At 42.6% G+C, this 14,375-nt stretch overlaps 1 protein-coding gene across 3 annotated transcripts in view; it reads right to left on the bottom strand.

The window, feature by feature from the left end:
• PRDM10 (PR/SET domain 10) overlaps positions 1-14,375 on the bottom strand; it is a 125,048-nt gene that overhangs the window by 33,738 nt on the left and 76,935 nt on the right. For all 3 annotated transcript variants that reach the window (XM_061202300.1, XM_061202299.1, XM_061202301.1), the window contains exons 5-7: positions 3,951-4,176; positions 1,957-2,198; positions 349-552 (exon numbers count right to left, since the gene is read on the bottom strand). In XM_061202300.1, the coding sequence (XP_061058283.1) occupies positions 349-552; positions 1,957-2,198; positions 3,951-4,176 (672 nt within the window). The remainder of the gene's footprint in view (positions 1-348; positions 553-1,956; positions 2,199-3,950; positions 4,177-14,375) is intronic.

Below are 14,375 nucleotides of genomic sequence, written 5' to 3'. Positions count from 1 at the left end.
CTGTTTCCCAACTAACTCTTCCTTAGAATGTGTAAATGATGTGAAGTCAGCCCATCTTTAATCACACAGACCTGTCTGTGCCCCCAAAACAACTACTTCCTCACCCCTGGGCCTAATACCGTCATGAATGCCTGTGATAGAGCTCAGAAGTCATATACTTTTCATTCTGTTTTATTGGTGGGATTATTAGAAGTGTACAGTACACAGTAAGTGCTCAGTAAGTAAGTGAATTACAAGAAGAGGACCATTTTTTAAAGAATCCCTCTTCAAAGGGAAGAAAAAAAGTAGGGAAAGCACGAAGCAACTGCAATTCCTAGCGGAGGCGCCACTGCCCAGCACCCCGTGTACCTTAAGCTCTTGCTTGGGTTCCACGTTCTTGATCGTTGTGTAGTACACGTGGTGGCCGTACTGATAAGCCACCAGGTTCTGCTCCAGGTGGTTCTGGGCCGGGCGTACAAACATCATCCAGTTACAGAGGGTCTCGTCAGACAACTCAAACCACAGGTCTTCATGCAAATCCCTGTCTTTTCTGTCACCTTTATCCAGAGAAACCTGCAACCAGGGTGAAAGTAAAAAGACACACATACACGAAACCTCTAATATGATAGATATTCATGGAATGATATACAAGCTATTGTTCCTGAAATTAACCAGACACGCTGATTCTCCCCTTTGTGTCTAGAAAGATACTGGAATCGTGTCTTGCCGAATGGAACAGGAAAAAGATACTTTCTGAAGACTCACTTACAGGAGGATTACTCAGCAAAATCTAAAAGTTAGCACCCTGAGTGTACAGCTTCGGTTGATATTTCATCATTAACTAACACATCAAAAAATGCTACTAATAAGCCAGAAAATGCAAGCAAAATACTCTCCAGTTCGTTACAAGTTACTTCCTTTGGGGATTCAACTGCATTTCATTTATAATGTGTAGCCTGGCGATAGGTATTTCTCTTTACAAAGTTATATTCTTTCTAGGACACCTTGAGCACTCACCAAGAAAATCTCCCCATGACAGCTGCTGATTTCTCAAAAACACACCACCAAAATTCTCCCTCCCCACTGCCTTTTCTTGGTTCTACAGAGTGGCTCTCCAAGAAGCAGACAGCAGAGGGGTTGGATAGAAGCAAAAGCATCAAAAGTGAGGAACAGACATCAGTGTAAATATACCGTAACACACTGTGAACTATTCTTCAACAAAAGATTCAACAGGATAGACCTGTTTCAAAAACTGAAAAGAGATTTTCCTAAAAACATCATGGGCACTTAGATAACATGAGTCGACGTAATTCTCTCTGTGTTCCAGTCAAAGTTAATTTGAAAAAAAAAAAAGCTGTCGAATCCCTTTTATGGGATGAACTGTGTCCCCCCAAAATTCGTATGTTGAAGCCCTAGCCCCCCAGTAGCTCAGAATGTAACTGCATTCGGAGCCATGGCTTTGAAAAAGTGGGTCCCAATCCCATCTGACTGGTGTCCTCATAGGAAGGGCAGATCAGGACACACAGAGAAGCTCCAGAGGCACCTTGCAGACAGGGACAGCCCTGTGCAAAGGCAGCCGCAGGGCAGCCACCTGCAAGCCAAGGAGCGCAGCCTCACAGGGGGCCAGCCTTGCCTGCACCTTGGCCTTGGACTTCCAGCCTCCAGGACTGTGAGAAAACAAACATCGGTTCTTTAAGCTCCCCCGGTCTGTCGTGTTTGGTTCTGGCAGCCCTCCCAGACTAATCCAGCCCCTGAGAACTACACCTCTCAGAATTATTCACATAAGACTTCGGGTACTGAAACTGTACCCTCTGTGTCATTGGTGAGAGAGAAAACGTCTCCATTTGAAACAAGTCAAGCATAGAAAGAAAAATACTAGCGGACTGCTATGAGATTGCATTAAGAGGCTTGGGGGGAAAATGCGTGCCCCTTAAAAATCATCGGAACGAGACTGGACGCTGGTGAAGCATAAATTACCTTGAGGTGGATGTAACAGTCCTTCAGCTCCGACTCCCTGACCAGCGGCCCCTCCACAGGGCCGAACTGGGTGCGCTTGGGGATACGCCTTTTGGAGAACACACCGCCCAGGAACCTGTCGATGTACAGCACCAGGGGGAGGCTGGCCCGCGCCCGAGTCAGCACCGGCCGGTTGGGGATCGGATGCAGGGGGCCATGCTTCGGGCACACCGAAGAGTGTGCGTTATTACACTCCTCGCACCCTACACGAGAAGGAAATCCTCAGCGTGACAGTCTCAGGGAAAAAGTTCCAACCTGAAAAATCCCCAAATCTAAATTTCCCAGCCCAAACTCAATGAGCTCCTACAACTGCAATACCCATTCCATTGTAATACATTACTCCTCAGAGACCACTAAAACCCTGTACTTTTCTTCTGAAATCAGGCAGAATTAGCTTGCGGCCTGCCGGAAATAATTTGCAGGCCGTGATTTATTCCTCTATTGGATATTCATTCAAATAGTGGCATTAAACTTACAAATCAATTATAACATGTCTGAAAAGAGAAAAGAAGAGCTTATTAGGCTAAATGTTGCAAAATCTGATGAGAATTTTATAATATGTAAATTAGGTGAATTTTACAGTATGTAAATTATATCACAATAAAGCTGTTTTTTAAAAACCTGACAACAATGTTTAATCAGTTTCCTCAAAGGGAGTTAATAGAAGCCTTATTGTCTGGGCATGTCTAAATTAACAGAAAAAGCGCTGTTGAGTTTGAGGTTTCCATGTGTACTGTGTGAACATAATGCTGAAATGAATGAATTTAGCATCCCATCCTTCATTCACCTGGATGACACAGTTAGCCCAGCCCTGATATGTACTTTCAGCTCATTTTGCGAGTGATCGGTTGGCACTAAGCATCCACGTTCACCCCCTTTCCCAGTGTCACCCATCTGTCAGCTCACCGCCAGAATGAGATAGGTACAGCCACAGAACAGAGAACAGTGACTGGGCCACACAGAGAGCATACTCATGGCCCTAAACAAATCTAATTAACCAATTATAGTTTACCCAACTCTGGCTGTGTGATGACCTGACTTAGAAAATGGGTATTTTCAATTTCCACAGTTCTCCAATAATGGAGAGCTACCTTGTATTAATATTTATAAGATAAAGTGACCTTGTGTGTATTTGACTAAGGAGTTGCCTTGAAAACTTATGAACTCAAAGAAAAGCAAACTGAGGAAGCCCTTTGTTGGGCGTGGAGATGAACACTGGCCCCATGCAAACAGGCCTACCACCACTACACGGAAGGTCCAGGGGAAATACGGTGAGACCTCAGAGCTCTGCAGAGTCTCGTAACTCACAAGAGGAGATAAGGACTTTGCCATCTAGGCATGAAGTTGATGGGCAGCGGCAATGGCTTGGTGGGTGGAAGCAGGACCCGCCCCTCAAGCAGGCAGGACGGACAGTAGTGTCGGCTGACCGTGGGCACCGGCAGCCATCAGACACCCAAGTTTGAACCCTGACTCTTGAACAACTGAGCACGACCTTGGGAAAGCTGCCGACCTCACAAGACTGTGGAGAGCATTAGTCAAGTTAGAAGATGCAGCGCTCTGGTGCCTGGGGTGTCTTTTTATAACAGGCATTTTTTAAGGTTGGTATGAAGAGAGGTGAAGCAGGAAAGGAACTTGTGGACTCGGAAATGGCCGGATCTGCCAGGACTGGACAACATCACGGTCTGGCAGCTGGAGCTCTGGGATCAGAGACTGAGGCTCGGTCCTGACCCAGCCCCGGCCCCTGTGGCGCCGAGCAGGCTGCCCAGCTTCCTCCGGGCTTCAGTCCACTCGTCGGTACGCTCAGAACTCTAGGGACAGCCAGGGCCTCCTTCACAGGCCGCCTGAGGACGGAGCGGGGGGACACCTAGATCGGGAGCATCGTCCGCACCAGGAGCCCCGGCAGCGGCCAGCCCGCCCTGCGCCCGCACACGCTCCCGAGAGGCAGCGCGACTTACACAAGTCGTGTGGGTCGAAGGGCCGAGGGGGGTCAGGCTCCCAGTCGTCCAGGTCTGTGTCTTCGCCGTCTTCCTCGTCCTCCTCCTCAGAATCCTCCTCCTCCTCCTCGTCCTCCTCCTCCTTGGCCTCCAGCCTGGCCATGGGGTTCTGCAGGGTCGCCAAAGGGTCCGAGCCATCCACGCCCTCAACGGAAGGCAACACCTGGTTGTGCACCGGCAACGAGGCCTGGACAACGTTTAATCGTGACGTTAGTACAGCCTGTTTGGGGTTAGCTGGGACACACACGCAGAATACAAGGTTTTGGTGCGATACTCTTCTCACCAGCTCCCTTCAAGGCCCTGCAGAAATGACTTTTATTTCCATCTATGGGCTGTAATAAGGAATCTGTTTTCCTTTTTGCCGTTTCTGCCCAACATCTGGGCTCCGCTGATGCCAGCAGGCGTTTCAGATCCCACAAGCCCCTGACCAAGTGCTGGGGACTCTCGTGCTGATCCCACCCTTCACCTCAAGTCCCACTTCCTTGCTCTCTCAGCCTTTCCAAACCTGCATGAGGGGCCTGCCCTGTCTCCCCGGAGACTTCAAATATGAAAGAAACAAACCCTTCCAAACCCTCCTGGAGCATGTGTGGTATCATCAGCCTCAATTTGGTTTGGGGTGGGGACCCTCCTGCCTTTGCAGGTGGCCACACCATAATGCAGGTAAAGATCTGATCCACCTTCAACCACGTGGCTTTAAAATTGAACACGTGGTACAAGACGCAGTTGGTAAAATTCAGTGGATACCAGCTCTCCTTTCACACACTTCAGAGAGGCCGAGGTTTGTAAGTAACAAGGAAAGAGATGCCTATTTTGTTCATCACGCTGAAATTAGTCTTTTGCAAATAAGACACGGTTTGGGTCATGGATTCGATGAATGCAACTTTACCAAATACACCGGAAGAAAATAATGGTACCTTAAAAGTTCTCACCTCCTAAATAAGCGGCCTCGGGTTATATACCACTCAGATCCCTCTGATGCAAGCGCACTTCTCCTGCCCCGTTAGCACCATTACTCATACTCGAGCCATGCCCTCCCCCTGTTCAACAAGTAAGACACGGGTTTTGAAGTGCCTACTCCCTTTTCTTTGTCTTTCCTCGCCTAGAATGCTCTTCCCTGGGCAACCGTCTAAACCCCGCCCTCGTCGCCCGCTTCCTCTGGGAACAGAGTCCGCTCTCTGCTCTGACCTTCTGCAGCCCCTGGAGTCACAGAATCCCACCCAGCGACACCGTCCAGCCTGGGCTTCACGTGTCCTCACGGTGCCCACCAGGCAGCCCGGATGGTTCTGGAACAGCTCAGGGATGTTCCCGTGGAGTCGAGACCTCCCCGACTTCCCTCTCGAGTTACACCGAGTAAGTGCCCCCCCTGTGCCACATGAAGACAGTTCCTCCAGTACTTCAAGACCAAAACCCCTAATTCACTGACCCATCGCTCACGGCCCTGCTGTGTCCATCCACCCCTCAGCGGATCCCCGTCAGCTTGCACCAGCGTTTACTGGAGACCGCCACGTCCTAGTGCTGCCCCATTTGGGAGTGGCAGGTCACTGGGTCCCCTTGTCCGCTCAGAGAGCGCTACTGAACCCTTTTTCTCCTGCTCAGGACTTACATAGCTGTTTTTTACTTAAATGGCCATGTATCTCTAGTAAATTTCATTTTATTGTCTTTTCTGTTCTTTCAGTCTGCCAAGATCTTTCAGAATCTTGGTTCTGACATGTCACACCTTAGCTGTTCCTCGTAGCTTTGTCTCCATTGCCAATTCGTGTGCATTTTCCTGTGAGCCCAGCTTGCCTCTCTAACTGTACCTCACGCAAGCAGACCACAGGCTTTGGAGTCAGACAGATTTGGATTAAGATGCTGGCAAGTTAACACACTTCTCTGAACCTGTGTTTCTCTATCTGTAAAATGGGCATGGTAATACATACCTCATAGGTTGTTGTGAGGATTAAGTGGAACAATGTGTATATGAGGCCAGTAGTAGAGTGCCTGGCATTTAGTAAGTGCTTAATATTAATAATAATAGATTATTATTATTATCGTTAAGTTCTTTAAGGACCGAAGTGACAGCATGTATTTCCTTTACAACCTTAAAAGGCTGCTGGCCACATAGCAGGTATCCAATGAAGATTAGTTTGTGGAAATACATTTGGCCCTTTGGGAAATGACATTCTGCAGCTCTTCAGAGAAACATCCTTTCTCAGTTGTGCATCTAAGTCTAAGAACCTCTCAAACTCTGTAAAGAAACAATACTATAGAATCTGACCTGCCAAGGCAGTTAAAGGTCACTGCCCAACATGTGAAACCCTCAGGCTGAAGAAAGCAGATAAAATCAGTTACCTCAAATAGCACATGCGTGTTTTAACATGCATTCACTTAACCCAGGAGCCAGACTCTTGCATGACATTCCATCTGTAGCTCAGGGCCTTTTAGAAGTGTAGACAGGAGGACAAAATTCTGGGAGATGCTTCTGCTTCAACTTCAATAACAACAATAAAATGCCCACTGACATGAGGGGTCAACAAGCAAAAGAGCAGGGACTTCTGGCAATAGAACTGCATCTGCCACCCCCTCTGCACCCTCATCTGATCGGCTCCCACTTGCTGTCTCAGAGCGCAGCTTCGATATCGCCCTTTACTCTAAGCCACTCAAAGCTTATGCCAGCCTTAGTGATGAATGTTATCACACACTGAACAAACCAAAGCATATATCCACCTCCACTCCTCATAAATTCTTTATCTCTTTGCAGAGCCAACCTGGAAGAATGGATTCAGCAATTGGGAGTTACTCCCATGAAGCTGAGCTGTATTTTTCCCCAACAGATGCTGCTAGAAAGACTGCGGTCAGGCAAGTTACTGCTGGCTTCTCGCCACTGCTGAGAAAGCTGACATCAAAACAGACCGACAACCTCCTCGTCCCTGGGCTGGAACTCTCCTCAAAGGCTGTGGCAAAGAAAAGGCTTGAAGCCTTCAGCATTTCCTAGAGGGACTGATTGCTGAAGCACAGGTGGAACATATACCAGAATCATGCAAGTTACCGTCGAAAAGGGATGGAAAGCGGGGAGGATAATCATTTGTAGGTAAGAACTGTGTATTTCAGATAGCATGGACCTTAACACACAGTAGGCATGCATTACAGATTTGTTTCATTAATAATTCAAATTCAACTGACATTTACTGCATGCCAGGCATGTATCTAAATTCCTTTGAGGCCGGATCACTTTACCACCCAGCTCCTAAGTGGCAGAGATGAAACCCACATTCTGACTCTGCCCTGCTTTTCTACTACATCACAATGGCCCCTTCGGACTTGAGTGGATTCAAGGAGAAGGTAAACAGCACACACACCATAAGTACCCGAGCAACAAGGTAACACACCTGCTCCTGAGGCAACAGCAGGGCGGGGAGCCGTGGTGCCAACTTCACTTAGAGGAAAAGATTAGTAACAAAAATAGTTTACACCCGTGCATTTTGTCACGCACAATAAAGCATGGCGAGAGGAAAAGGAATTTGTTAAACTCGTGGTATACTTTCTCCTTCCCACTTAACATCACTCTCAGTAATTATTTCTGAAACGACATAATGCACTTCAGGATACAATTTATCCGAGAGTGAAACATGAAACTACACTGGACAGCAGCAAACACAACAGAATGCTCCGGGTTCCTACTGAGACCAATTATGAGGGCAGCATATTTTCCTCTCAGTGTGTGGGGAGCCACACATGTTCCTTTTCAGAAACAAAGCGGAGACTGTGCTTCTAGGTCTGGAGAGTCCCTTGCCTTCCTTACAGACGAGGGAATGCGTATATGAAAAAGGCTTCAAATGGATTTTGCCACCACTACAGACAATTGAAAAAACAGGAACCTTTTTGCTGAGGATTAAAAAAAAAACCACCCATCATCTACGTTAAACCCTCACTCTAACTTTCTATCCAGAATCTATCCAGGTCGTGGAATAAACTGATAATCACTGAGGTGTTATAGCCAGAAATAAAAACCGTGCCGGTTGAAATGAAAGTGCAATAAAGACAGATGCTAAGGCAATAGCTGTACTGCCTGTAATGCTGGGTTCACAGAGCTGTCTGAGAACAACTTTTCTTTTGTACAAAACATAAACAGGCAGATTGTTTCTGGAGACTGGAGAAGATGAAGGGCCCTCTGAGGTGCAAATAGCAACAAAACCTCTAATTAAAATGATACCTTAAAATTAAAGCAACAAAATACCACTTTGCTTATCAGATTGGCAAAATATTCAAAGAATGCAAATACCCAATGTGGCAAGGGCGTGTGGAAATGGGCGATCTCATACACTGTTGGTGGGAATGTAAACTTTTTCAGCATCTGAAAAGCAATTTAGAAAGTCCTATCAAAATGACTTTCCCATTTATAATGACAAATTTCAAACCTATATCAAATAGAGAGAATAGTATAATACATGTTATGTACCCATCACTCGGCTTCAACAATTATCAACTCAGAGCTCACCTTCCTTCAACTGTTCTCCCGCCCACTTTCCCCCTCACTCAATTGTTTTGAAGCAAACTTCAAACATAATATATTTTCATCTCTAAGTAGTTCAGTAGATATCTCTACAAGAAAAGGACTTTTATATTTTATTTATTATCATACCTAAAAAATAATCATTCCTTAATTAACATCATCAAATATCCAATTATTGTTAGGATCTCCCCAATTGTCTCATAATTTCTTTTTACACTTGATTTGTTCAAATCAGGACCCAAACAAGGTCTACGTGCTGCATCTGACTGCTATGTCTCTGAAGTCTCTTTTAATCTGTAAGTTCCATTTCTCTTCTTTTCCTCCGCAATTTGTCTGCTTCCTGCAGTCTAGATGGTGCTAACTGCATCCTTGTGTGTCTTGTAACTTGTTCCATTTTGTTTACTGTGCTTCCTATTAGTTGGCAGTGAAATCTAGAGACTCGATCAGATTCAGGTTCAATTTTGGGGGAGGAATACCCCTTATGTGGAAAAATACAGTGCTGTATGTCAAGAGGAGGTACACAACACCAGGAACCCTGTAATGAATGTTCTCTCCTTTTAGTGATATTGACAATGTTCAGAGGGGTAAGTTGATCCATTCATTACAAAGTGCCTCATCAGCTTTTTTCTGATCATAGGAGATGAAAAATGGTGAGGCTCTAAGCCAGTCATCCCCCCATTCTTTATTAGTTGGATGCCTCTATAATGAAATTTCCCTCATCAAGTGATTGTTTACCTGAGGACACTTGGGGGGAAAGGCTGGATTCTTTCCGGCCATTTACCACTTTTCCCTATAATGTGGTGGTCCCCTAGCAGCCTCAAAAAGTGACCAAAGAGTTATTTCTTTTCATATTAGTATGAACTTGTGGATTTTAAATATATTTAATGTGTTTCAATCTACTGTAGATATTTTTCCTTTTTTATGAGTCAAATTGTCCCATTTTGGCCCCTTCGAGTTAGATCTTGAGTTCCTTCCCAGGACCCCAGAAGAGAAGTTTTTACTCGCTTCCTTGCATTCTGATAAGACAAGATGTTTCAGGCACATCTTGTACATTTTCTGCCCCAGGGCTAGAATCTGTCATTTTTCTGAGTAGCCCTGATTCCTTTTATTGGAAAACTGTATTTAGAGACCACATAGGATCATTGCTACTGGACTGATGACTTCATCTAAACCTTTTCAGTGGCCAGAACTAGAAAACATGTTTTTTAAGAGAAAAAAAAGTCATGAGTTCATACTGATATTCTAATTCAAATTTAGGGTTCTAACTTTTTATTTAAAGTGTTTGATTTTTATATTTGTATCTTTTTTCACTTTCACAAAAATCTTGGTTCTTAAATAATTTAAAATATGAATACCTTTAGTCTCTATCATTTCTCTTTGGGGAATTTATTCTAAGGAAATAATCTGATATGACATCTGTGAGAATGTTCTTTAGAGTAGCAAAAAAGAAAGAAAGAAAGAAAGAACCTACATAGAAAACAATAGATGGAGAATATAAATAATAGTACATCCCCATAATAGAATACTACACAGCCAACAAAAATGATGATGTAGCTTTTCAGGATGTTATTAAAAGAAAAAAATATCATCAAGATGAGAGCTACTTTAAAAGAAAAAAAATATCAAATACACTGGCTAAAATACAATGAACTATTGAATAAACATATAAAACCCCAAACAAAATATTAGCAGACCAAATCCAAATCCAGACATATATGAAAAGGATCAAATAGAGTTTATTACAGAATGCGAGGCTGGATTAACTTTTAAATATCAATTATATAATCCACCTTATGAACAGTAAAGAGAAAAATCTCAACAGATTCAAAAGGAGCATTTGATAAAAATCAACATCCATGAATAATAATCAACATCAATCAATAATAAACACACATTAAAAACTATAAATAAAGGGAGCTTTCTTAATCAATGTGTTCTTTTTACAACAATCCTGCACTAGGGACTTCCCAGCAGTCCAGTGGTTAAGACTCTGCGCTTCCACTGCAGACAGCGCGGGTTCGATCCCTGGTCGGGGAACTAAGATCCGTAGGCCAAGACATACAGTGCAGCCAAAAAAAGAAAAGAAAATCCTGCACTAAACATCATTCTTAATAGTAAAGTAGTGAAAGTTTTTCCTCTGCGATCAGGAAGGAAAATGAGAAACCTACAAACCTACTAGCACCACCTCTGTTCAATAATGTATTGGAGATCCTAGCCAGCAGACCAAGGGGGGACAAAAGAAGAAATAAAAAATAAAAGATGTAAGTGAGCAAACATAACAAAACAGAAACAGAGTTATAGACAAAGAACAAACAGGTGGTTACCAGAGTATCGGAGGGTGGGGGAAGGAAAGAAATAGGTGAGGCAGGTTAAGAGGTACAAACTTCTAGTTGCAAAATAAATGAGTCATGGGTATGAAATGTCCAGTGTGGGGAATACAGTCAGTGAGTAATATCCTTGTATGGTGACATATCATAACTAGACATCGTGGAATGTATGAAATGTATAGAAAAAAATCATTATGTTGTGCAACAGGAACTAACACAGTATTGTAGGTCAATTATACTTCAAAAACGAACATACAAACTCATAGAAAAAGAGATGCTCCTTGTGGTTACCAGAGGTGGTGGATGGGGGAGGGGGGATTGGATGAAGGTGGTCAAAGGGTAAAACTTCCAGTTACAAGATAAATAAGTCCTAGGGATGTAATGTACAACACGATAGATATAATGAACACTGCTGTGTGCTATATGTGAAACTTGTTAAGAGAGTAAATCCTAAGAGTTCTCATCAACAACAAAAAATTTTCTTTCTATTTGTTTAATTTTGGAGAAGACAGATGTTCACTAAACTTACTGTGGCAATCATTGCACGATGTAGGTAAGTCAAATCATTATGTTGTACACCTTGAACTTATAATATAGTGCTATATGTCAATTATATCTCAATAAAACTGGAAGGAAAAAATCCAGCTTTGGATTTTTTATGCTTATATCAGAAAGAAGGAAAAAATCCAGTTCTGGATTTTTTTCCTTATATTGGAAAGAAGTAAAAATGTCAGTAATCATAGACAACCTGACTATTTATCAAGAAAATCAGAAATAGAACTTAGAAAATAAAATTTTAAAAAATCATACCATAATTTACAATACCATCAAAAGACACCAAATATCTAGGAATAAATCTATCGAAAAACCTCTACCTAGAAGACAATTTTCAACTTTTATTTAAAACTCAAGGATACTATGATATATACAATAGATAACCAACAAGGACCTACTGGGACTTCCCTGGTGGTGCAGTGGTTAAGAATCCACCTGCCAATGCAGGGGACACGGGTTTGAGCCCTGGTCTGGGAAGATCCCACATGCCGCGGAGCAACTAAGCCCGTGCGCCACAACTACTGAGCCTGCGCTCTAGAGCCCACAAGCCACAACTGCTGAGCCCACGTACCACAACTACTGAAGCCCGTGTGCCTACAGCCCGTGCTCTGCAGCAAAGAGAAGCCACTGCAACGAGAAGACTGCGCACCGCAACAAAGAGTAGCCCCCGCTTGCCACAACTAGAGAAAGGCCGCACGCAGCAACGAAGACCCAACGTAGCCAAACATAAATAAATAAAATAAAATAAAATAAAATAAAAACAAGGACCTACTGTGTAGCACAGGGAACTATACTCAATTTCTTGTAATAACCTATAATGGAAGAGAATGTAATAAAAGAATACATATATTTATACATGTATGTATAACTGAATCACTGTGCTGTACACCTGAAACTAACACAACATTGTAAATCAACATATTTCAATAAAAATTTTAAAAATAAACAAACTCATGGATAGATAATATTTACAGATTGGAAGACTCAATATTATAAAGATGTCAATTATTCACAAACTGATCCATAGATACAACGAAATGCCAGTAAGTTTCCTGCAGGACTTCGGTGGAAACTTCAGGCTGATTCTAAAATGTGTATGGAAAAGCAAAGGGCCAAGAAACTCTTGAAGAAGAACAAAGTGGAGGGAGGATCACACTCCTGGATGTATTGTGGTACTTTCATAAAACTGAACACGATATAGCAATAAAAATAGAAGGGAAAAAAACCACAGGGGCACCCAACAACATGAACAATGGGACTCTCCCAAGCAGAATGTTGAACAAAAGAACAAGACAAAAAGGGGAGTTCCCTGGTGGTCTAGTGGTTAGGATTTGGAGCGTTCACTGCCGTGGCCTGGGTTCAGTCCCTGATCGGGAAACTGAGATCCCACAAGCTGAGTGGCAAGGCCAAAATAAAAATTAAAAAAAAAAAAGAAAGACAAAAAGGAAACCATACTAAGGTATTCTGTTCATATAAAGTTCAAAACCATGGAAAACCAGTCTACAGTGTCAGCAGGCAGGAGAGTGTGACCTTTGAGAAGGGAAGGAGAAGTGATTAGGAGAGAGCGTGAGGATGGCTTTTAGATGGTAATGTTCTATTATTTAATCTGGGTGTTGGTTACAGAGAGTGTTCACTTCGTGATATATCATTGCACTATTGCTTATAAGTTTTTGCACTTTTCCATATGTATGTTATAATTTAATTAGAAAGTTTAAAAAACAGTAAGGAAATATGGGGGACATAAAGGACATTACACAAATAACATGGAAAAGAATAGATATAAAAATGATCACAGAGAGAATGTTAGATATAGAAAGCAGAGTCAATATACTCACACTGATATTCCTGGAAAAGTGAACATATCAAATGAAACTGAATAGATCTTCAAAAACCTAACAGATGAAAATGTTCCCGAAACAGAGTCTTAACCTATACATGAAAAGGACACACCCTGTCCTAGGGAATTCTGATTCATATGCTGGTGAAGTCATTAGACTTCAAAGAAAAACTTCAAGGATAAAGAAAGACTCAAACAGGCATTAAGATAGAAAAGGAATGAGGAAAATAACCAAAATTAGACTCAAGATTTGTATAAATTAAATGCCAGGATATAATGGAGCAAAATTCTAAATAGCTGTGGTTACTGAACAGAACAGAAATACATTAGTTACAATAATAATGCAACTAACACCAAACAGTGGGGGAGGGGAGGAGGGGGAGGAAGTGTCAGTGTGCTGATGTCAGGTCATCACAGCAAGAGCTGAGGACACAGGGGACCGGAGCCCAAGGCCGGTTAGGAAACCGTGAGGACTCCAACCTCTTTCAGGTTCACCTCCATTCGCTTTCCTTCTACTACACTCAAGTAAATTTAAGTTTAAAGTATTTAGATTAATAACAGCATTTAGGGCACAATTTTCCCCTGCTTGTTTATCTTTGTCTGTTTTATGTCTGGAAGGAAGTCTAGAATAATATTTACCAATTGTAAATTAATGAGGATGCTCCTGGGCAGAATTTGTTTGTTTAGGTTTTTTAATGTACTTCTCTTTTGTTTTGTATTACTTCAACTTTTTATGAAAAAAAATCATTACTCCAAATATTAGTGAATGAATTAATCATCTATGAAACACAAAGGCATTTCATTGTATTTTTTTCCTGCCAAGTTGTAAAAATGAATTAAATCTATCCATTGCTTGCTTGGTGGAATCAATAAATATTCACAGAAATGGACATGATTTGTTTTATCAAGAGTAAACTGAATTAGTACAAAATTACTAAAATAAAATAGTAACTCTGCTATAGAACATTTGTGTCTCCCCAAAGTTTATACATATGTCAAAACCTAATCCCCATTGTGACGGTGTTAGGAGGTGGGGCCTCTTGAGAGGTGATTAGGTCATGAGGGTAGAGCCCCCATGAATGGGATTAGTGCCCTTATACAAGACCCCAGAGAGCAGCCTCACCCCTTCTGCCATGTGAGGGCACAGCCATCTGTGAACAGGAAGAGGGCTCTCA

This window comes from Eubalaena glacialis, chromosome 10 (assembly GCF_028564815.1).
Source record: "Eubalaena glacialis isolate mEubGla1 chromosome 10, mEubGla1.1.hap2.+ XY, whole genome shotgun sequence".
Taxonomy (NCBI): Eukaryota; Metazoa; Chordata; class Mammalia; order Artiodactyla; family Balaenidae; genus Eubalaena; species Eubalaena glacialis.
The sequence above is the reverse complement of the archived record's forward strand: the minus strand, read 5'-3'. Positions and strand labels throughout refer to the sequence as shown.